Here is a 21632-nt window from a genome sequence, read left to right on the forward strand (position 1 = left end):
CAGTGGACACGGGGGTCTGGAGCTAGAAGACTGGGCTGGAGGTGGACTCAACACATGGATGACACGCACACCTCCTCACTGCATTCATGGACGAGGACGAGGTGGTCAGAGCCAGAGGGCACTGAAGCCTGGGGGTGGAGAGGAGCCCCCCTTCCCAGGAGGTTGTTTTGGCCGCTCCTTTTTCTGTCACAACCATATTTATTTACTCCTGAGAGCTCATAGAATGATCAAGTGAAGTCTGTTAACCTCCCCTTGTGTCTAGTTATCTATTATTACCACTACTGTTGTTCTTACTGTTTGTTTTGAACAATACTCTTGACTTTGGGGAGATTTCCATTTTTCTAAAAATCAGCTGTGAAGCTATTATTTATGCATTCTGCTGACATGATTTGAATGTGCTGTTATAGGGTGGGGTCAAAGGTTATGTGCTAAGGGAGCCTGTCAGAATCTTGGGAATGCAAGAGGCTTCTTATTATTTATTTTTAATTTTTTAAATTTTTAATTTTCTTTTGGAATATAGCTGACTAACCATGTTGAGTTTCAGGTGGACAGCAAAGGGATTTCGCCATACCTATCCACATATACATTCTCCCGAGAGGGTTCTTTTTTAAATGATGCTTGAGACATATTACTCTGGGACTGCAGTGTGCTTGAGGACACAAGGAGGCAGATAGAAAGGTCAGGGGCTTTTATACTGTAGGATCATTGGAAATTTTTTCTGCCAGTGAAAACAATGCTGTGAAATGTTTTTTTAAATTCACGCTATTGATTTCCTCTAAAGCAGGCACGGTTATATAAAGCAGCCTCTGTAACTCGTGCTGCCGCTGGGTTTTTACGGTGAATTATTGACTGAACATGGAGAATGACTTTCACTCAGACTATTCTTAGCCAGGCGCTGGCTGCAGCCAGACCACTCCTTCGGGACCCTTTCTCCCTTGGCACGGATTCAGCTATCTTTATAATCCCCAGGAGCTAGTAGAGGAATGTTTACTCTTCTCACAAGGCACTTCCCTCCCTTAATGCACATCAAAGCGTCCCATTCTGGGGGCCTCTCCCACGCTTAAATTTCATTCATTTTGCACAGTGCATTTTCTGGGATCCTCCACTGTTTCCGGTCTCACCTTTGCTCATTTCAGAGAGTTCTCCTGTTCCGAAACATGGTGACCAAGGAGAAGGAGAAACTGGGGCTTGTGGAAACCAGCTCAGCCTCCCCTCATGTCACCCACATCACCATCCGCCGGTCCCGGATGCTGGAGGTGAGGAGCTTGTCGCTGAGTGTGCTCAACCGCGGGGTTACTGTTTCCAGTGGATGACCCCTGAACGGCTCTTATCACTGCTTGACCTGATGGCCCTGAAGCCAGGGCTCTGGGAGCAGGAGACGCCCTTTGTCCTGTCAGATAGCCTGAGGACTGCTTGTTAGACATGCCCTCGGTGCTGGAGACCCCCAGCACAGCGGTTCCCTCCCTTTCGCCTAGGAAGGGAGAGCAGCCTCACCTCTGCAGGGAGGACAGATGGGCTCAGGTCTGTGCTGACTCCCTTGTCCCAGCAGGCGCTCTGTCCCAGCACCCAGCCGTGAGTGTGGGAGCTGGAGTGCTGGGTGTTAAGTTACTGGTTGTCCTGGGAAATCCGTCCATCACAGGGCCGCAAGTTCTTTGTGGACATAAACTTAGGAGGTGCAAGTGAAGTGGCCTACCTTCGCCAGACCTAGCGTCCAGGGTTCCCAGCACACAGCAACTTGATGTGACTTAAAAATAGGTGCCTATCCTCAGAAGACTCTCCTCCCTATGTCAGGAAGTTGTCCTCGTTTTGTTGGAACAAGACCCTGGAACATGATCATCATGAATGTAGGCACCTGTAGCGTCTGCATCGTGCCTGCCAGCCGCTCCCCCGGGCTATGCAGTGCACAGCCTGCCCGTCTGTGCTGCTGCACGTGTGGTGGCAGAGCCCCGTGTCCTCGCTCCCAGGAGTGGCCTGGCCTGGTTGGTTTGCCCACGCTTGCTCTTTCGACTTCCATCCCACTCCACTCCGGCCACAGTTCCTCATCAGCACGTTCTGCAGGACAGTAGGACAGTCACGGGATCCCAGGTCAGCACGGGGCCAACGTTGCCAGCCTCCAGCACCAGGCATCCGCAGCCGCCCTTCTTCCCCACGTGTTTGCGTTCCTCTCTCAGGCCATTTGTGGCATGTTTGTCCCTCCTAGAGAACTTGATTGAGTTTTCTGACCACTGATGATGGACTCTGACGTCTGCTGAAGAGAGACAGCATGCGGGAAACAGACGATTTTGACATTCTTAGAAGTAGGGATAAGAAATGTACCCAGGGGCCCTGTCAGTCACAGGGACGAGCAGCGCTGGCTGACAGTGTCTCGGTGCAGGGGCATTTTGTTTGCCTGCTGAACAGATAGAATATTATCCCCTTCTCCTGCTCTTTCCTGTTTTTCTTGGTAGCCCAGCCCTTAGACCAACCCCACGAGTGACTGGATGAATGACAGCAGACAACCAGCCTCAGTGTTGGGGCACAGGGAAGGGTCGGCAGGTGGAGAATACATGCCCCTAAAGGAGGCCACCTGCATGTCGCCTTGTGGAGATCCGGGCTCCGTAATGCTCTGGCTTTTTAAGAGAAGACTCAAAATTTAGGGTTTTGAAGGCCACAGATCCTTGTGTTGTGACCTGGTCAGTTTTTGTAAACTACCTGGAAGGTCAGCAGTCTTCCAGGTACTTTTCTGCCCACCAGACTCAACCTGCAGGCCACCAGAGTGTTCAGCCTCTGCTTCAACTCAAGGAAGAGAAAGCCTGATTGTGTTGTAGGAACCTGATTCTCCAACACTTTCTTCCTTGGGCCTGGATGGAGCTCTCCTGTCAGACTCCTCCGTCCCGCTGCCCGTCATGCCCGCTCCAGTGTGGCCAGCACGACGGGGAGTCTGGGTGGTGGAGACTGGTGTCTCCTGGGAGTGGCAGAGTCCCCACCGCCCGCCTCAGATGTCCCTGGGAGAGTCACCTGCTTAGCCCAGGCCTGCTTTTTTCAGCACCTTCCCCAGGGGCATCAAAGAAGGGATGTCTGTCAGGACTTTAGGCAAAGTCCATTTTCCTCTTTTAAGCTCTCTTGTGATAGATCATGTCATTAAGTTGAACGCTGGTGTTCATATTGGACTAGGAAGCGGGAAGGGTCATTGAGTCAGTTAGCTCAGTTCTCGAGACTCAGTGGTTCCAGTCATTAGAACTCGGGAGCCCAGTGACCTTTGCTTGGATTGGACACAAGGGGGCATCAGCAAGCTGATACTCAACCGCTGATCTGGGCTTTTATTCTGTCGCCTTTTTTATGGTTTGTACTGAAGGTGGGGCTTGTGTAGGAGGTTTCCAGTTAATGATCTGAAGTCCTTCAGGAAGGCCTCCCCTCACAGGGGTGAACAGGGGCCAGATGCCAGCGTTTCAGAACTAGAAGGAACCGTAGACACACCCTCATCCACCTCACCCCATCAGAGCCAAGACTGAGGCCAGAGGAGCTCAGTGACAGCGCTGGGCGTGGGAGCCAGTGCTCCTGTCCCCGTCCACATTCTGCGCGTCTGCTCTTGGAGATGGAAGAGAAGAGGATTGCCTTGTCCCCTGCCTCACCACTCGGGGCATAGATGGGGTCCTCGAGAGGGCAGTGGGGTGCAGTAGGAGGTGTGTCAGAGAAGGCAAGCGGCAAATTCCTCTCTCCAGGGTTTCACAGGGAGGCTAATGAGATTTGAGTCCATTAAACATTCCTGGCATGCCGGCCATGAGCTTGACTGCTTGCTAAGAGCTTTCACATGGACCATCTTGTTCCATCTGTGTGACACTAACCTAACACACACAGAGTTGGTCAGGCATCATTTAGAGCAGAGTGGAGAACCTGCATTTCCTGCGGGGCCTGTTAGGGTTCTTTCCCCATCCCCTACTCAGTGCCAAGGTCATTATCTTACATTTAGGTGGAATGACTTAAAAGCCCCGGCAACTGCATGGTGACTTCCTGTTTTTCTCTTCTTTTCATTCAACTTAGTGGTTTTCACATTTCACGGGCATAAAGTCCTTTTCAGGACCGTGCACTCAAAATCAAGTTCTTGTTCTTTCAGGGGACTTCAGAGGTAACTTTTCTTCCTTGCTCACTCACTTTGGAGTCTACCTCCAGAATAAGATGGGGGGGCCTGTGACCCGGTCGCTGGGTCAGTAGGTAGCACGAGGAAACATAGTCGGCAGGAAGGGCTCCTCAGAGCAAGTCTGGCCATTCCAGCCTTCTGTGCTCGGTGACAAGGAAGCAGGTGGGCCGGCGAGCGGGCGAGCAGGTGCCGTGGGGAGGGCCTGTCTGGTGTCAGCAGAGCATCCGAGATCACAGCACTTTAGACTGAGGGTGGGGAATGTGTGTGGGGGGCAGGGAGCACAAGAGGACAGCCACGGCAACTGATTTGTACCCTGTTCTGGGACAGTATCTGAAGACACAGGTCTGTCCCTGGTTAAGCTATGGGGCTTCTCACGCCAGGCCAGAGGACTACCGCCTGGGCCCTGTCCTGTCCCTAGCACTGTTTTTTATGGTCACCTCTCCAAAATGAAAGCCTAAGCAGCTTGCCCATCACTGCCTACATGCCAGGAATCCATTCGATGACAGGATCAGGCACCAGGAAGACCTCAGCAGATCAGAACCAAGAGAGAAACTGGGTGTGGTGATTATCTAGGAGGAGGACACTGACATCACATCCTAGGTTCTGAACAGGGATACGTGCCCAATGGCTCCGGTCGGCCGTGGACTGCAAACTGGAGGTGCTGAGGCCTCTCCTCCCGCTGCCCCTGCCCTCCTCCAGGCCCATCATCGCCCCTGCACCCATCTCCCCACTTCCCACCAGCCCTCGGCTCTGCTTCCAACAGAAAGATCTTCCTAAGACAAAGCCAGCTGTGTCACTCTCTGCCTGAACCCTTCTGTGGCTCCCCAGCACCCTCAGGTTCTAACCTAAGCTCAGCAGGACTCAGCCTCTCATGATCTGGGCAGAGGTACCAGGAGTTGAGCGGTGAGGGACTTCTTTTATTCATCTCTCAGCATTTCTCGTGTCTTCGACTCTCCCATCCTGATGACCCAAGAGCTTGCCATCACGCATCTGGTCTAATTTGTCCATCTCACTGCTAGGCACCCTCCCAAGGGCAGTCTCCCCTTGCCCAAGAGTGGTAAAGCCATGTCCCCCAAAATGAATTCCTCTTCTATCAGGCTCTCCTCACGCCCCCGTGCATCCTGACACATTTAGTAATGACGCCGGGAAACCTACACTTGGGGGAGAAGGAGCTTTGAGGAGTGAGCCCTGCATTATACAGGGGGCCTTGGGTTCCTAATGGACTATATTTCTGCCCTCGCAGGACGGCTATGAGCAGCTCCGGCAGCTCTCACAGCATGCCATGAAGGGCGTCATCCGAGTCAAGTTTGTCAACGACCTTGGGGTGGACGAGGCCGGGATTGACCAAGACGGTGTTTTCAAGGAGTTCTTGGAAGAGATCATCAAGAGAGTGTTCGACCCAGCGCTCAATCTGTTCAAGGTATTTAAAGGGTGCAAGTGCGTAGTGGACGGCAGCCAGATTCAAGGTGAGAGATGAAAAGTGGAGGCATTTCACCTCCCTGCCCCTCCCCGTCCTTCTGCCTTGCAGACAACCAGTGGAGACGAGAGACTCTACCCTTCACCCACGTCCTACATCCATGAGAATTATCTGCAGCTCTTTGAATTTGTGGGCAAGATGCTGGGGAAGGCAGTGTACGAGGTAAACATCTTAAGGACCATTGAGCTGAAATGGAAAAGAAAATGTTGTAAGTACGGAGGGCTTCATGTACGTGGAGGTGACCTGGCATGTAGTGGCAATTACCTGTCATGAAGCTCAAGTCAAGGACAGGGACAGGGACCAACACCAACCATGTTCTCAGCAGTGAGGTGGTGGGTGAGAGAGCTGGTTATTGGGGTGCTAGAGGTAGTAAGTGAACTGATACAGGTGAACACCTCCCTGGTGGCTGGCAGGTCAGGGCTGTTACTAGGAGGGAGGGTGTCTGAGCTTCCACTCCTTGGTGTCGTGGCTTTGGGGTGGTTTGGACTTCCCAGCCACCCCGGGAGCCCACCTGGCTCCTGGTCCCCCTCCCCTGAGAGCCGCACCCCAGCCATCAGAATTGCCTCCAGGTGGCGCTGGGTCCTCAGCCCTTCCGGTCCTGCTACCCAGGAAGGAAGTAAAGCCACCTCTCCAGCCCATCACCGCCTGTCCTCGTGGCCTTGGCAGTGGACTCCAGAGGGGCAGGGGGCCATTCCCTCCTCACCCCAGGGGCCACCCCCTGAGCAGCGCTCACATCCCACCCCTCACGGGCCGGGTAGGCCAGGACACTCTCCAGAGGCACAGCCCGCTGCAGGCCCGGCTGAGAAAGGTGGCCATGTGGGCCAAAAGTGCTTTGAGTCTTGAATAATCCATCATCCCCCCTGTGTAAACAGCCCCATCCACGGCCTCAGTCCCCTGGGGTTTGATGACTGAGCTGTGAGGTTGCAGAGCCGAGGCCCTCAACCACTGTGCCGTGAGGTCCCCAGGAGGCACTCGGCGGTGTTGTAAGTGCTAGGGGGCATCGTCGTCCAGAGCGAACATCTCGGCAGTGTTTAGAGGTGTCATTGGGGCCCTCGGAGCCCCCTCTGCAGCCTGAGCTGCCCTGATAAGATCATAAGATGGGGTCCCGGGCAGTAGGTGGCAGCTCCCACCTCCTCTCTGGCAGGGAATCGTGGTCGACGTGCCCTTCGCGTCCTTCTTCCTGAGTCAGCTGCTTGGGCACCACCACAGTGTCTTCTACAGCTCTGTGGATGAGCTGCCCTCTCTGGACTCAGAGTTCTACAAAAACCTCACATCCATCAAGGTCAGTGTGGAAGGCGGGATGGCCTGGCTGAGTGCCCGTAGGGTCTCGGGGAAAGGACGCCCGCAGGCTCCAGCTCTGCCTGGCTGTCGTGGGAGGGGTGGGGTCGTCTGCCATGGGGACTCAGCCCACTCCCCAGTCGCGGCAGGCCCTTGTGTCTGAGCACTTCCTCCCGAGACTGATGCTCACAGCCTCCTCCCTACAGGGGACGAGGGGCCCCTTCCTTTGCTTCAAGTCTCATGGCAGTCACAGTGGCAGCCGTCCAAGCAGACACCGTCAGAGGGGGTGTTAAAGCCGTCAGGGGTGCAGGACTCGCCAGCCCCTACATTGTCCCTTTCTCTGTTGTTTTAGCGGTACGACGGGGACATCGCTGACTTGGGCCTGACACTGTCTTACGATGAGGATGTCATGGGTCAGGTACGTGGGCTTCTCTGGCTGGGCTTTCTGCCTGCTTCCTCCTTTGGCTCCCTGAGACCTGCCCTCAGTTCAGTTCAGTCGCTTAGTCGTGTCTGACTGTTTGCGACCCCATGGACTGCACCACACCAGGCTTCCCTGATCATCATCAACTCCCAGAGCTTACTCAAACTCATGTCCATTGAGTCGGTGATGCCATCCAACCATCTCGTCCTCTGTCATTCCCTCCTCCTCCTGCCCCCAATCTTTCCCAACATCATTTGCATCAGGTGGCCAAAGTATTGGAGTTTCAGTTTCAGCATAAGTCCTTTCAGTGAATATTCAGGACTGATTTCCTTTAGGTTTGACTGTTTGGATTTCCTTTCTGTCTCTTCAAGACTCTTCAAGGGTCTTCTCCAGCATTGCAGTTCAAAAGCATCATTTCTTCGGTGCTCAGTTTTCTTTATAGTCCAACTCTAACATCCATATATGACTACTGGGAAAACCATAGCTTTGAGTAGATGGACCTTTGTTGGCAAAGTAATGTCTCTACTTTTTAATATGCTGTCTAGGTTGGTCATAGCTTTTCTTCTAAAGAGCAAGTGTCTTTTATTTTCATGGCTTGCAGTTACCATCTGCAGTGATTTTGGAGCCCAAGAAAATAAAGTTCCTCACTGTTTCCATTGTTTCCCCATCTATTTGCCATGAAGTGATGGGACCGGATGCCATGATCATAGTTGTCTGAATGTTGAGTTTTAAGCCAGCTTTTTTGCTCTCCTCTTTCACTTTCATCAAGAGGCTCTTCAGTTCCTCTTCACTTTATGCCTTTAGGGTGGTTGGTGTCATCTGCATATCTGAGGTTATTGGCATTTTTCCTGGCAATCTTGATTCCAGCTTGTGCTTCATCCAGCCTGGCATTTTGCATGATATACTCTGCATAGAAGTTAAATAAGCAGGGTGACAATATACAGCCTTTTTATACTCCTTTCCCTATTTGGAACCAGTCCATTGTTCCATGTCCGGTTCTAACTGTTTTTTCTTGACCTGCATACAGATTTCTCAGGAGGCAGGTCAGGTGGTCTGGTATTCCCATCTCTTGAAGAATTTTCCACAGTTTGTTGTGATCTGCATAGTCAGATTTCTGGAACTCTTGCTTTTTCGATGATCCAGGGGATGTTGGCAATTTGATCTCTGGTTCCTCTGCCTTTTCTAAATCCAGCTTGAACATTTGGAAGTTCTCGGTTCACATACTATTGAAGCCTGACTTGGAGAATTTTGAGCATTACTTTGCTAGCATGTGAGATAAACGGAATTGTGCAGTAGTTTGAACATTCTTTGGCATTGCCTTTCTTTGGGATTGGAATGAAAACTGACCTTTTCCAGTCCTGTGGCCACTGCTGAGTTTTCCAAATTTGCTGGCATGTTGAGTGCAGCACTTTCACAGCATCATCTTTCGGGATTTGAAATAGCTCAACTGGAATTCCATCACCTTCACTAGCTTTGTTTGTAGTGATGCTTTCTAAGGCCCACTTGACTTCCCATTCCAGGATGTCTGGCTCTAGGTGAGTGATCACACCATCGTGATTATCTGGGTCGTGAAGATCTTTTTTGTATAGTTCTTCTGTATATTCTTGCCACCTCTTCTTAATATCTTCTGCTTCTGTTAGGTCCATACCATTTCTGTCTTTATTGTGCCCATCTTTGCATGAAATGTTCCCTTGGTGTCTCTAATTTTCTTGAAAAGATCTCTATAGTCTTTCCCATTCTATTATTTTTCTCTATTTCTTTGCATTAATCCCTGAGGAAGACTTTCTTATCTTTCCTTGCTGTTCTTTGGACCTCTGCATTCAAATGAGTATATCTTTCCTTTTCTCCTTTGCCTTTAGCTTTTCTTTTCTCAGCTATTTGTAAGGCCTCCTCAGACAGCTGTTTTGCTTTTTTGCATTTCTTTTTCTTGGGGATGGTCTTGATCCCTGTCTTGTGTACAGTGTCCGAACCTCCGTCCATAGTTCATCAGGCTGTCTGTTTATCAGATCTAGTCCCGTAAATCTATTTCTCACTCCCACTGTATAATTGAAAGGGATTTGATTTAGGTCATACCTGAATGGTCTAGTGCTTTTCCCTACTTTCTTCAGTTTAAGTCTGAATATGGCAATAAGGAGTTCATGATCTGAGCCACAGTCAGCTCCTAGTCTTGAGACCTGCCCTACTCTGGTGTTTTCCCCAGGAGACCCACAGACTGGGGCTCTGTCCGTCTGTGCGTCCTTCTCCTCTGCCTGCCCAGCCCCTCGCCCGCACTGCCAGGCGGTTGGGCGCTCGCCTCCCCCTGCCATGACCCAGCCTGGACCTGCCGGCCCCCCACAGAGACCCTGCTCTACTCCCAGTGCGCTTCGGGGCTATTCCCGAGGGAACAGTGACTCCCGCTTTTTGTTACCGTGGTGAGGATTAGCTGTTCCAGATGGAGGATCTGGACTGGGACGGGGCCAGAGCCACCCAACAGGAGGGAACTCTCACAGAACCCTGTCCTTCTCGGCACGGAGAGCAGAGCAGGGGAAGAAAAAGACCCTTGGAGTCACGGTGGCAGAGGGGCTCCCCCCAGACTCGCTCTGTCTTACTTTCCCCCACAGGGCTCCCGGCCCTTCCAGTTGGATCCCTGGGCCCCTGCACGAACCCCAGTGTGCACATGGTCCGAGGGCTGCCCTGGAGCTCGTAGTACGAGGCCAGCTTCCCAGGGCCGTAGCAGGGTCACTGCGTCTCCCTGAGCACACTTTGATTAGCTCAACACATGCCACTTGTCAAATGAGTCCTTGTTGGGACCAGGGTCATGTCTTCATCATATTTTCTGACAGTGCCGCTGTATTCCAGGGCATGGTCAGCATGCCACTGTTTATTTACCCGTCTTCCTGTGCTCTTCACTAACACGTTCCCCTCCACGACACCCCGCAGCCTTAATACACACATGTGAATGAGGATGAGATGAGAAGAAACCTTCCTATTGAAATGGCAGGGCCTGCTTGTTGATATTTAAGCCCTGACTTTCTGTGGAAATGATTGTTCCCACACACGACTCATCTTCCTCCTGTGATTATTATGGATGTCAGCGTCGCGCCTTTCGTCTTCGGGAAGCTTTATTTCCTCATTAGAAATCTCTTGAGTAATTGCTCCCCTTCCTTTCCTCCAGCTTGTTTGCCATGAACTGGTTCCTGGAGGGAAGACCATTCCTGTTACAAATGAAAATAAGTGAGTATGGCAATTAGATTTTTAAGGTCACCACTTGAAAAGACTTCATTCTGGCTCTCCAGGCTTACTTTGATAATTTATTAAGATAGATTGAAGTAGAAAGAGGCCATAAATATCATAATGGAATTTACTGGTTACAGTTCATAGGCCGAAGTCGTATTAAATTCGATTTGCAGAATAAGAATTGACAATTTATTTTTTTGCAGTAGCACTTCTAAGGTCAGAGGCACCCAGGCAGCGGTGTTCCTAGGAATTTAATGACGGCTGTAGATGCAGACAGATGGGTTCTGAGCCGTTTGGGTGTACAGTCCTGAACCCAGAGGGCACAGAGGCGGAAAGACTCCTCGAAGGAGCAGATCATTTTGGAACGAAGGTGTGTGGCTGTGGTATAAAATGCTGTTCTTGAAAAGACAGCAGTGATGAACTCAGATGCAGCAGACAGGTCCGCAGTCATGGGGAGACCCTGAGGCCAGACAACCTTGTCCCAGAAAGCAACCTTTTATGAGTCTATCGTCAGTGGTCCCTAAGATCAGAGCCCCTCCAGGCATGTCTGCACCCAGCCCTGTTCTTGCCTAATTGATCGTAGGACCCGGCACAGAGAGTATTGGCCCTTCTGTCTGTCAGTCTCCTGTCAGCAGGCTCAGCTGAGCATCTGAACTGCTCATCTGAGTTTCACTGACTTCGGTGGCGGGTGAGAGCTTAGCCCTGCCTGCTGAGTCACAAGGATCAGATGCACGTCACAGCCGCTGTCCCCAGCATCACGTCCCTCTTGGGTCAGATCGGTCAGTCCCTGCGTTCAGGTAGCTTTTATTTAGACTGTCAGTACAGCGGACCAAATTATCATCACGATTGATTGATTCTTATCATGCAGTTTTGGCTCTTGGCCTCAGAGCCTTTGTGTGACGACAGCTGAGAAAGATCAGGGACCACAGGTTGGGAGGAAGCTACCTGGGGGTGTCAGAGAGCAAGATGGGTCCTGAGCCTGCCTACCACGTGCCTGCAACCATCCCTTCAGAGGGCTTCATGTGAGAGCACCCGCAAAGTATCTTCCAGGATATCTGGTGCCACAGAGGGCCTTAATAAACGAGAGCAGTGACCCCACCTTCATCAGAGGTATCCCCCGTCAGGGGGTCCCTGTTTTGCCAGGGGTGGCACGGGGGTGATGGTTGGAGCTGTGTGTCCAGCAGCCAATGGAGGTGTGTTGATGCAGTCGGAGCGAGGTTCCTGTCCTGCCTGGAAACCTACGTGGAAAGTCGTGTCACAAACTTTTCCCTGTTCTTAGCATAAAACCTCAGTAGGTTTTATGAGGGCAAGGGCATTCCATTCTGCAGGCTCTTTAAAAGGCCTGGCATCACCAGGACCCACTTCTGCGGGGTGAGGCCTGATCTTGCACTTCCTGGGTGTTGGCCAGGGAAGTCCCACAGGCTCCCTCACTCTCTTTTGGTAAAACGGAAAACTGTCAATCACCAGCTTCAGCGAGCCCATGAAAGGAGTTGCAATGATAGAAGAAGTCCTATTTAAGTGTATCATGGGCAGGCTTGCCCCTGGAAGCTTTTTTCCGTAATGTTTATTATCTGGGTTGCTGTGCAGGCTTTTCTCTAGTCGCATCGCGTGGGGCCTCTCTGCAGCCGCAGCGTACGGACTTCTCACTGCGGTGGCTTCCCTCGTGGAGCACAGGCTCTAGGCACACTGGCTCCAGTCGTGGCGGGGCACGGGCTCAGCAGCTGTGGCTCGGGCTTAGTGGCCCCGAGGCGCATGGAGTCCTCCCAGATCAGGGATCGAACCCGTGTCTCCTACACTGGCCGGTGGATTCTTTGCCACTGAGCCACCAGGGAAGCCCCTGCAAGCTTTTTTAAAACAGGGACATTTTCAAGGTCAGTACCTCAAATCTGAGCATCATGGGGTAAACAGATTTATTTGGACTGTACGGATTTGGAATTTTGAGAGTTGCACCCGGGCTGGGCTCACGTTCTTCCGTCTCTGAGTAAATGGTTTGCTGAGAAATCGGCCATGCTGGCAAGCCTGTAGGAGCGGCTCTCCCCTGGCCCGAGGCATCGCGTTGTGTTGTGAGCTGCACCTGAGCTAAAAGCAGACCCAGGAGGCCAGCCATTTAGAACCCTTTTTGGTGCTCCGACTTCCTCCCTGAGCTTAATCATCAGCCAGCTGCATGTGGTTAAAACTTTCCACAGCCCTGCCTTCCCATGGCCTGGACTCTTTGTCCAATCTAGGAAGATTTTGACCGAAGTTTCTTTTCTTTTCTTATTTATTTGGCTCCACTGGGTCTTAGTTGTGGCATGCGGGATCTTTAGTTGCAGATATGGAATCTAGTTCCCTGACCAGGGATCGAATCCCGGTCCCCTGCACTGGGAGCTTGGAGTCTTAGCCGCTAGACCACCAGGGATGTCCCCTAAAGTTTCAGCCTAAAACAGTTTTTCTCTGGAGAACTGAATGGTATCTTAAATGGTGCATGTCCAAGAGGATGAAATGAAATAAAAGTCCCTTTGTACTGAGAAGGGCCCTCTCCTTAGCTGGAGCATGTCTCACTGTGATTCTTGACAGTGGAGTGGTACCCCCTTGTCTCACCCACTGGCTTTGGGGAGGCGTGCACGAGGTGATGCCCTTGACACTGAGGCAGTCCCAGTGGCCGGCCGTGGGCCGTCCAGGAGAGCTGTCATCCTCGTCGCCGTAGTTCTGGTGAAATGTCCTGGCGCTCCTTGTGTTTGTATAAGACACCTCAGATCCAACCGGATTCATCTTCCAGCCCATCGGCACCCACCCGCCCTGCCCCGTTAATTCCCGTTGTTTTCCCTTGGTGGTGACAGAATTAGCTACATCCATCTGATGGCCCACTTTCGAATGCACACGCAAATCAAGAACCAGACAGCTGCCCTCATTAGTGGCTTCCGTTCCATCATCAAGCCTGAGTGGATCCGGATGTTCTCGACCCCTGAGCTGCAGCGACTCATCTCTGGGGACAACGCCGAGATTGATCTGGAAGATCTGAAGTAAGGAGCGAGTGTGGGGGGCAAGGGTAAGATTCTTAGGTCTCCCAGAAAGCACACTGCTCTTTCACTGGGCTCCTTTTGGAGGGTTCTCAGGGTCCTGCCTCCAGAGGGACTCCTCCTCCCTGATCACGCCTGCCTTGTGAACTGCTTTGGAAGAAAAGCTCAAAACCCTTGTCTCCCTGGAGACTGAAAAGCGGAAGCAGAGTCTGAGGCTGGGGTGGGAGGACTCTCCGAAGTCCTGGGAGACAGTGATTCAGGGTCTCCTGTCAGCTTCTGCTGAGGAGGACCAGGGCCTGCCACGCAACACTGCCCATTGGGCTTTCGAAACCAGGGGTTATTAAGGCATGAACTTCTGACATAAGAGCAACTGGTCGTCACCCAGGCTGGGCAGAGCTCACTGTGCCGCTTGTCTGAATTCCATGCCTGCCTGTGTCTGCGCGCGCCCGGCAGCGTGTGTGGCTGAGCCTTGTCTGCCTTGTTTCAGGAAGCACACGGTGTACTACGGAGGTTTCCATGGGAGCCACAGGGTCATCGTCTGGCTCTGGGACATCCTGGCCTCTGACTTCACGCCTGACGAAAGAGCCATGTTTCTGAAGGTAGTTTATACGTTACCTCTGCGTTCAGGGGGCCATCATTCCAGAAGCTAATTTTCAGGAGAATCAGTTTTTCCAGGGACTTCCCTCATGATCCAGTGGCTAAGACCCTGTCCTCCCAATGCAGGGGGCCTGGGTTTGACCCCTGGTCAGGGAACTAGATCCCACATGCCACAACTAAGATCTGCTGCAGCCAAGTAAATAAAAATTTAAAAAAAATCATGCCTATTGAAAAAAAGAGAATCAGTTTTTCTAACAGGGCCTCTTGTAAGCATCAAACAGTCTCTGCCAACATACAGCACAGCTTGCCCCCCTCTCCTAGAAAAGAAGAAAGCAGATCTCTCCTAAGCACGCACTCACGCCCCTCATGGCGGGCGATTTTGTGTCTCTGGGTGGCCTGTCCCCATACCTGCAGTTCCTCTTCCTGGGCTTGCCCTTTTCTGTGGCTGCAGGCAGTTGAGGAGGGGTTGGGGGGCGGCCCCAGAACTGTCGTACAGGAGAGGACATGCCTTCTTTAGATGCAACGATGGCAGAGCCCCGCAGCTGCCCCTGCCCTCCGATCCTCCTCCCATCCCAGGAGGCTGACCGCGCCTCCCTCCCTGGACCAGCCCTGGCTGGCTTCGGGCAGCGGGCCTGGGCAGCCCGAACTGGGAGGGGCACAGACTCTTCCTACATCTGTCTCCACATCCTTCAGACAGATGGAGTCACACAGTGCCCGAGACCTGGTTAGATGGGGTCGGGTCCACAGTGGACTCAGCTCAGGGTGGAAATGCTTCTAAACTAGGTCTGTTGTTACAGTCCTTCTGGTGGAAAACACAGGATATTAGGCTAGTAATATATCTTGTAAATAGTTTTTGTAAAAACGGTTTTTGAAGCACAACACACAAACTTTTTGAACAGTCTCAGGACTCTCACCACCATTTATAACATTGTTTAAATGGAAGCCTCTATCTTCCCAAGCACTCATCTTGCCTTGGAGTTTTGATACCCAGCGCAGCTCTATCAGTAGCAGGTCCCTTGAGCCCCTCAAGAAGGGAGTGTTGCACTAACGTTGAACTAAAGCAAGCAAAGGGATTCTTAGCACTTCCCTGGGCAGGGGTAGCCGTTGGATTTCTGGGCGGGTCGATGCCTGTGTCCAGGTAGGACTAGTCATTTAGGGAAATGACTCAGGAACTGCCATCTGAAAGATGCCAGGAATTCCAGGGCGGCAGCAGGGGCTGCGAGGCTGGGCCCACAGCCCCCACTGGGGGTGTCCAGTACCTTGGTCCACCCTCAGCCTCACTGGCGCCCGAGGCCAGGTGTTGGTCAGCCTACTGAGAGCCGGCCAGGGGCCATGCTCACGGGGACAGCCCTGCCATCAGCAGGCCTCGTGCCGGGGTGCCTGAGCTGCCACCTGGGCAGGCAGGTGCCGAGCGGGCGAGCTGTTGGTGGTGTGACGCGTGTTTCGGAGCCTCAGCCCTCAGCTCAGCCTCGCCTGCCGCGCTCAGCGGGCCCCCTGCCTCCTCCCTCCCCCTCTCTGGTGCTGTTGCGTGGTCTCTCCCCCAAGGACAGCGTCTCCCCACTCTGACCGCCGGCCCCGCCTTCTGTTGCAGTTTGTGACCAGCTGTTCCCGGCCCCCACTCCTGGGATTCGCCTACCTCAAGCCTCCTTTCTCCATCCGCTGTGTCGAAGTGTCGGATGATCAGGTATACCATCGCGGGGGTAGGGCCAACCCCTCCCGGGGGTCGTCTGCTGGGGCCCACTGACCAGGCAGGGCACTCACCAGGTTGTGTCTACAGGGCGGGCTGCTCGGTGCCTCGGTGCCCCAGGCGGTCCCTTTCTCATGACTCCCTCAGGAAGGAATACCTGCGGGGTGTTTCCCGTAGTCGTGCCGCCTGGGTTCCAGGTCTGAACTGCAGAGAGAAGGGTTGGGATGTGGGCTCAGGAATGGGACAAGTGCAGGCCTCAGTCCAGCTCCTTTACCTGCCGGCTCTGCACACCTAGGCCAGCAGCCGCCTTCCTCCTCTGCAGAGGGAGAGTGGACGCCCTTGGGGTAACTGCGTTCCGTGTGCCGCCACCTGACCCATAGTGGGTGCTCGGGTGGTGGCTGTTGTTAGACGTTTCTCACCTCCGTGAAAACCCAGGGGTCTCTGAGTGGTTGCTGCTCTCCAAGATGCGCTGTCTGCACGCTGCGCCCTCCTCTTAGGTAATACCAGACAACTCTCATCCCCTTACTGAAGGAAGGCTGCCCTGAGTTACAGTCTGCGCTGGCAAGATCAGGGAGGAAATGCTAGGCTGCATTCAGAAATGTTTTGTTACCAAAACATGTGGACAGTGAGTGCTCCGGCTCTTTGAGAATTGGTTCACTGATAGTTAGCGGGTGACCAGAAGGCCCTGTTTCCCAGAGCTGCTTCATGCAGTCCCCTCTATGGGGGACCTAAGGAATCAGGCTTGCTTCCTGAGCACCCATCTCTCCAGGTGTCCTCCTCGGGGGGACCAGCCCGACCCTCTCCCAGGGTGGCCCCCGCTCCAACCCAGGGCTGTGGGCTATGCTTGCAGGACACAGGGGACACCTTGGGCAGCGTCCTCCGGGGCTTCTTCACCATCCGCAAGCGGGAGCCAGGCGGCCGCCTGCCCACCTCCTCCACCTGCTTCAACCTGCTCAAGCTGCCCAACTACAGCAAGAAGAGTGTCCTGCGGGAGAAGCTACGCTACGCCATCAGCATGAACACGGGCTTTGAGCTCTCCTAGCCCCCGCCCTGCCGACTCGAGGCTCCCAGGCAGCCTCGGCCCTTCTCTATAGCCATGAGACGCCCCTGTGGCCTCAAGAACTTGGATTCACGTGAGGACACGACCCAGCGCTCTCCAGGTGACATTAACAGGAAGCGGGTGTTGGAAATAAACCTCCAGATTCGGCCATCATCGGTCCCTCTTTCCTGCTTTCCAGGGGCCTCACGCCCGGGCCTGTGACCGCAGCCGGGCTTCTCATTTTGATAGTCTGGTCTTTTCGTGAGTGTTTCTGGTCCTTAACTTCCTGAGCGAGCCGTGCATGAACAAGTCCCAGGAACCCCCAGGCTCCAGAGTGGTTTTCAGGGCATGGGCCTGAACCCACCAAGCCGACCAGGCGGGAGATGCTTCCCTTCCGTTTCTGAAAACTCTCTACTCAGGTAAGGCCTCGCCAGCCTCTCTGCACCCGGCAGTCCCAACCTCCAGCCCTTCTGCAGCGGCCTCTCTGCAGCCAGCCAGGCCCGCCGGCTCCCAGCGCAGCAGAAGCACCGGCCGGGGAGACCGTGGGGCACCGGAGGCTCGGGGTGCTGTTCCCACCTGGGAGCCCCATGTTCCCGCGGCGGCAGTCCCCGGCCCACTGTCCCCTCGGGGGCTCCCGAGTCCTCAGCGGCCCGCTCCCGTCTTGGGCACTCAGGTCGGCATCCTGAGCTTGGGAGAGAAAACCCGTCGGCCCTTAAGAGCAGCTGCTTCCAGCGGGCGCTGGCTGTTTGTTGGCCACCCTTATGGTCCATTGAGGGACAAACACCAGCTGAAGGTCCCTGGCCCGTCTGGCGGTGGCTTCACTCCGTAGATGGTAGAAGTCCTCAAAACGTGGGTCTTGTTCCCCGTCCTTCCTCAGCACCAGGAGCCCGGGAGCCCTTGACGCTGACGGGGGCTCACGAGGCTGAGGAATCGTGAGGGCACTCCAGGTTGGTGTTTGGTGTTTCGCTTCGTTTTCTTCTCCAACCCATTGCACTCATCTGCCGTCACCTTCACCTTTGTCACGAGAACTTTGCTCCAGATCCAGGGAATCGAGGCAGAAGCCATGTTAGTGTCTGTCTGGACAGCCATGCACCCTCGCCCACCTCACCGCGTGTCCCGGCCACCCAGACTGAAGCCAGATGAGAGGTCAGGAGCGCCCGGTCCCTTGGCCCTGCGGAGCCAGTGGAGGGCGTGCCACATAACTCTCCTCCAAGCAGAGAAAAAAAAACCCTTCCAGAAAGAACCTTCATGTTGGCGGCAAAGCAGGCAGGACCTATCTCCGTGGCCTCTGGCAGTGGGTCTCAGCTGGGTAGCGGCGTCCTGCCCAGGCCCAGGCTGGCCTTGTTAGAGGCCCAGGCTTTTAAAAAACAGCGTGTGTTTTACCCTGACAGCAAGGAATCTAAGGACAGACAGGAATTTATTATTTAAGATATGTTAGTAACCTCAGATTCTGTGGACTTGCCACTGTCTAAACACTCAGTTCCTTTGAAAATCTCTTCCACATATCTGTGTTGTGCTCTGGGCAGGTGGGTACATTTATGCTGGTGGCTGAAGGACTGTCAGCCTACGTGAAGAGGTTTGATGTGTGTTCCCTAGGAGTCGGCCAGGGTGGGATCACAGAAAGTGGTTTCTATGCATCAACGTCAGCTTCGCCCTTTTGATGAAGAGGGGTAGTTTGTAATTTCATTTAATTTCCGGCTGGCAGTATTGCACTAATGAAGCCCTGAATCTGTACTTTTCTAGCTGGTGTTCAGAGACACCATGATGGCTCTTGATGGCTCTAAAAAATGGGGTTGTTTTCGTAGATAACTTATGGATTAAAACATGATCAAAGACTTTATTAAATTTGTATTTCAGCACACAGTGGCTGTGTTCTGCTTTTTTTTCCCTTGGTCCGTGCCTGGTGGCATATGTGATCTTAGTTGCCTGACCAGGGATTAAACCTGCACCCCCTGCAATGGAAGCTCATGAGTCTGAAACCACTGGATCACTGGGGAAGTCCCTCTGTTCTGTTTCTCATGTCAGGAAGGTGCGCTTTCAGCTGAGCACCTGGACAGCTGGTGATGGGGCATCTGGGGCTTAAAGAGCTCAAGACTCCTGGGGTGGGAAGAGGACTCAGGACGAGACGGCAGACAGCCAAGGCCACTGCCTCCCCAGGGTCAGCGCTGGTGGAAGGTTTGCTATACAAAGCGAGTCACCTTTCAGATAAAGTTCAAGTCCCTCAGGCGCCCTGCATGTCCCCCACCCCCACCCCATCCTTCTCACACTCTCCAGCAGCATCCCCACCCTGGGTCACGCGTCTTGCCCAGTAACATAATACGGTGACAGCTGTCTGTTGAAAAGAATCTGCATAATTTGAAAATGCTCAAACTGAGATTTTCCAGCTCCTCTGGGTGTGTTCAGCTTTCCTCCCTTACTGAAAGTTGCAGTTGCAGGACACACCAGCCCTGTCTCATCCTGTCACACAAGCCCTGGTTTACACTTAGCAGAAAACCCATCTCAACCCTGCCTGTCTTTCCAGCTCCTCCCGGGAATTGTCGCTGCCTCCCTTGGGCTGGGAGCACCTGAGCATCTGAGCATCAGGAGAGGTCTTAAAAGCCTGACAGCTGGGCCACCAGGCCTCCCGAGAGGACTCCGAGAGTAACTCTGAGAAGGGACTGCTCTGAGACCCAGACAGGAACCGTGGTTCTCTCCAGCCTTCAGAGCGTGGAGTCGGAATGAAGCAGCCTCCTCATTATAACCCTCATGATGGTTGACATTTGTTGCAAACATGCTCTTAACAGGTCACAGCTGACTCCCGAGTCCAGCTGAGTGCAGCTCTAACAGGGCGCTGGAGAGACATCGGCCTTCAGAGCATCTGGACCTGGGTTCGTGTCCAGCTCTGCTGCGAGGCTGGGGGGCAAGGCCCTTTGCTTCTCTGGGCTTCCATTGAATAAGAAGCAAGGCACCCTTCACTGGGAAGGAGAATGAGAAGTGCGTCCTCTCCAGAGCTGTTTCCTGTTGATGTCAGCAGGACCCCCGAGGATCTCCTGCTGGGTTCCAGGCTCGGCCCCAGAGTCACAGCTCCTTCTCTGCCAAGCCCCGACCAAGCTTCTGTGCACTCAGGCCAGGCATCTCCCCAACCCGGGACTCAGAGCCACATTGCCTTCGTGCTTATCTCAACCCTTGGGAATTTGGGGGGACTGGGGTGAGTCTGGGGGATTACAGACCTTCCACCAAGAAACCAAATGGCTGGCATCCGCTCCGTGACAGTAGAAGCAGTCCTGCTGAAGATGGGCCCCGGAGGACCCTGCAGAGGAGCCAAATCCGAGTGTCACGGACACTCACCTGCACATTGAGTCCCCGGGGGAGGTCCTACTTCCCCAGGTCTGGCTGGGGCACCGCACCACAGACCACGCTGAGGAGCAAGGGTCAGGGTGCCGTCTTCCACGGCCCAGCCATCAGCTGGACCCTGACCTTGGCATCAAAAACGGGCACAGATCAGCTGAGTGACCCCAGGTAAGTTTCTAACTCCGTGAACCTTCTTGCCTCATCAGTAAAATCGCCCCAGTAATAGTTGTTTCTGTTCTGAGAATCTCACAAACGGGAAACAGGCTGTGGGCTCACAGGACGGATGCTAGGCCCAGCCCAGCTGCCCACTGGATGCGACCGATTTGACCACCTCCATGAACCTCTGGTTCCTTCTCCAAGAACTGGACGGAATGAGGACTCCTTAAAGCGCATCTTCGTGGTAGCAAATAGTGCACGGGTCAAAAAGAGCAGTTTAAGCAGGGAAGGGCCAATAAAGAAGGCGTTTTTTCATTTTCACTTGGAAAGAGGGTTTCCTCTTTTTTCCTGGAGACGGGAAGGGAGGCATCTGGGGCAGAGGAAGCAGCCAGACCAGAGGGGTGGAGGTGGTGGGGGGAGGTTGGAACACATATGTCAGCAGGGACAGGAGTGGGGGCGTCGTGCCATGAATGGTGATGGTGGTAGCTGCCTTCGCCCAAGCCCAGCTCTGCGCTCAGCCCTCTGCACAAGCAGTCACGTTGCATCCACCCAAGGACCCTGGGCCCTGGGCGGGTCACTCCTCGGTTCTGCAGATGAGGAGGACAGAGGTTCAGAGAGGTGGATTCACTTGCCTGAGGCCACACAGCTCAAAAGCACGGGAAGTGGGGTTTAACCCTGCGTCTGCGTGGCCAGGGAGGTCCCCCTTCCCCCTCCACGGGCCCTGCAGCCACAGGGAAGTGTCCGTGCCAGATGCCCCGTGCAGTGGGGGATGCTGGGGGTGGGAAATCCAAGGGGGCTAGAAGTCATGGGGTGCAAACAGCCCGGGGGGAGCTTCAGGAGAGGGACCTCCAGCGGCAGGCAGGGGAGCCTGAAGGAGGCAGAAAGAGACAAGTCGGGGGGCACAGGGACGTTTTGGCCTCCATGGTCCTTTCCCCTCCCCCTGGGCCTGGCCCCACTGACATCCTGCCCTGCCCGTGGCCCACCCAGGGAAAGGGGGCGCCACCCACGTGGGGCAGTGCAGGGCCACGTGAAGTCGGCCCTGCGGCCTGGGTGGTGTGGTCCCCATTACAGAGGGTGCCAGATGGGCCTGGCAAGCTGGCAGGTGTCCCAGCCCAGGAGCTGGCCCGGGGAAGCCAGACTGCCAGGGAGTTCAGGCCAAGTCCATTCATCCAGCAAATATTAATAGATACCCAGGACCTACTAGGCTCCAGGCTGGGCTGGGCACTGGTGGTTCTGGTGGAAGAACGTGGACACCACCCTGCCCTGCAGCGCTCACGATGGGGTTGTGGGAGAGGCGTGTCTAATCCGAGGAGAC

General features: G+C 54.0%; 1 protein-coding gene across 6 annotated transcripts in view; it reads left to right on the plus strand.

Annotated features, from left to right (window-relative positions):
- The window catches only part of UBE3B (ubiquitin protein ligase E3B), a 49459-nt gene extending 28844 nt beyond the window's left edge, over positions 1–20615 (plus strand). For 5 of the 6 annotated variants that reach the window (XM_065903760.1, XM_065903759.1, XM_065903762.1 and 2 more), the window contains 10 exons: positions 1137–1256; positions 5361–5537; positions 5646–5756; positions 6739–6876; positions 7225–7290; positions 10448–10506; positions 13329–13511; positions 13996–14107; positions 15697–15789; positions 16643–18694. In XM_065903760.1, the coding sequence (XP_065759832.1) occupies positions 1137–1256; positions 5361–5537; positions 5646–5756; positions 6739–6876; positions 7225–7290; positions 10448–10506; positions 13329–13511; positions 13996–14107; positions 15697–15789; positions 16643–16834 (1251 nt within the window). In that variant the 3' untranslated portion in view covers positions 16835–18694. Of the gene's footprint in view, positions 1–1136; positions 1257–5360; positions 5538–5645; positions 5757–6738; positions 6877–7224; positions 7291–10447; positions 10507–13328; positions 13512–13995; positions 14108–15696; positions 15790–16642; positions 18695–19352 lie in introns of those variants that run through there. The other variant, XR_010658801.1, reaches the window with a different exon arrangement.
- Positions 20616–21632: the final 1017 nt, after the last annotated feature.

This window comes from Muntiacus reevesi, chromosome 13 (assembly GCF_963930625.1).
Source record: "Muntiacus reevesi chromosome 13, mMunRee1.1, whole genome shotgun sequence".
Classification (NCBI taxonomy): domain Eukaryota; kingdom Metazoa; phylum Chordata; class Mammalia; order Artiodactyla; family Cervidae; genus Muntiacus; species Muntiacus reevesi.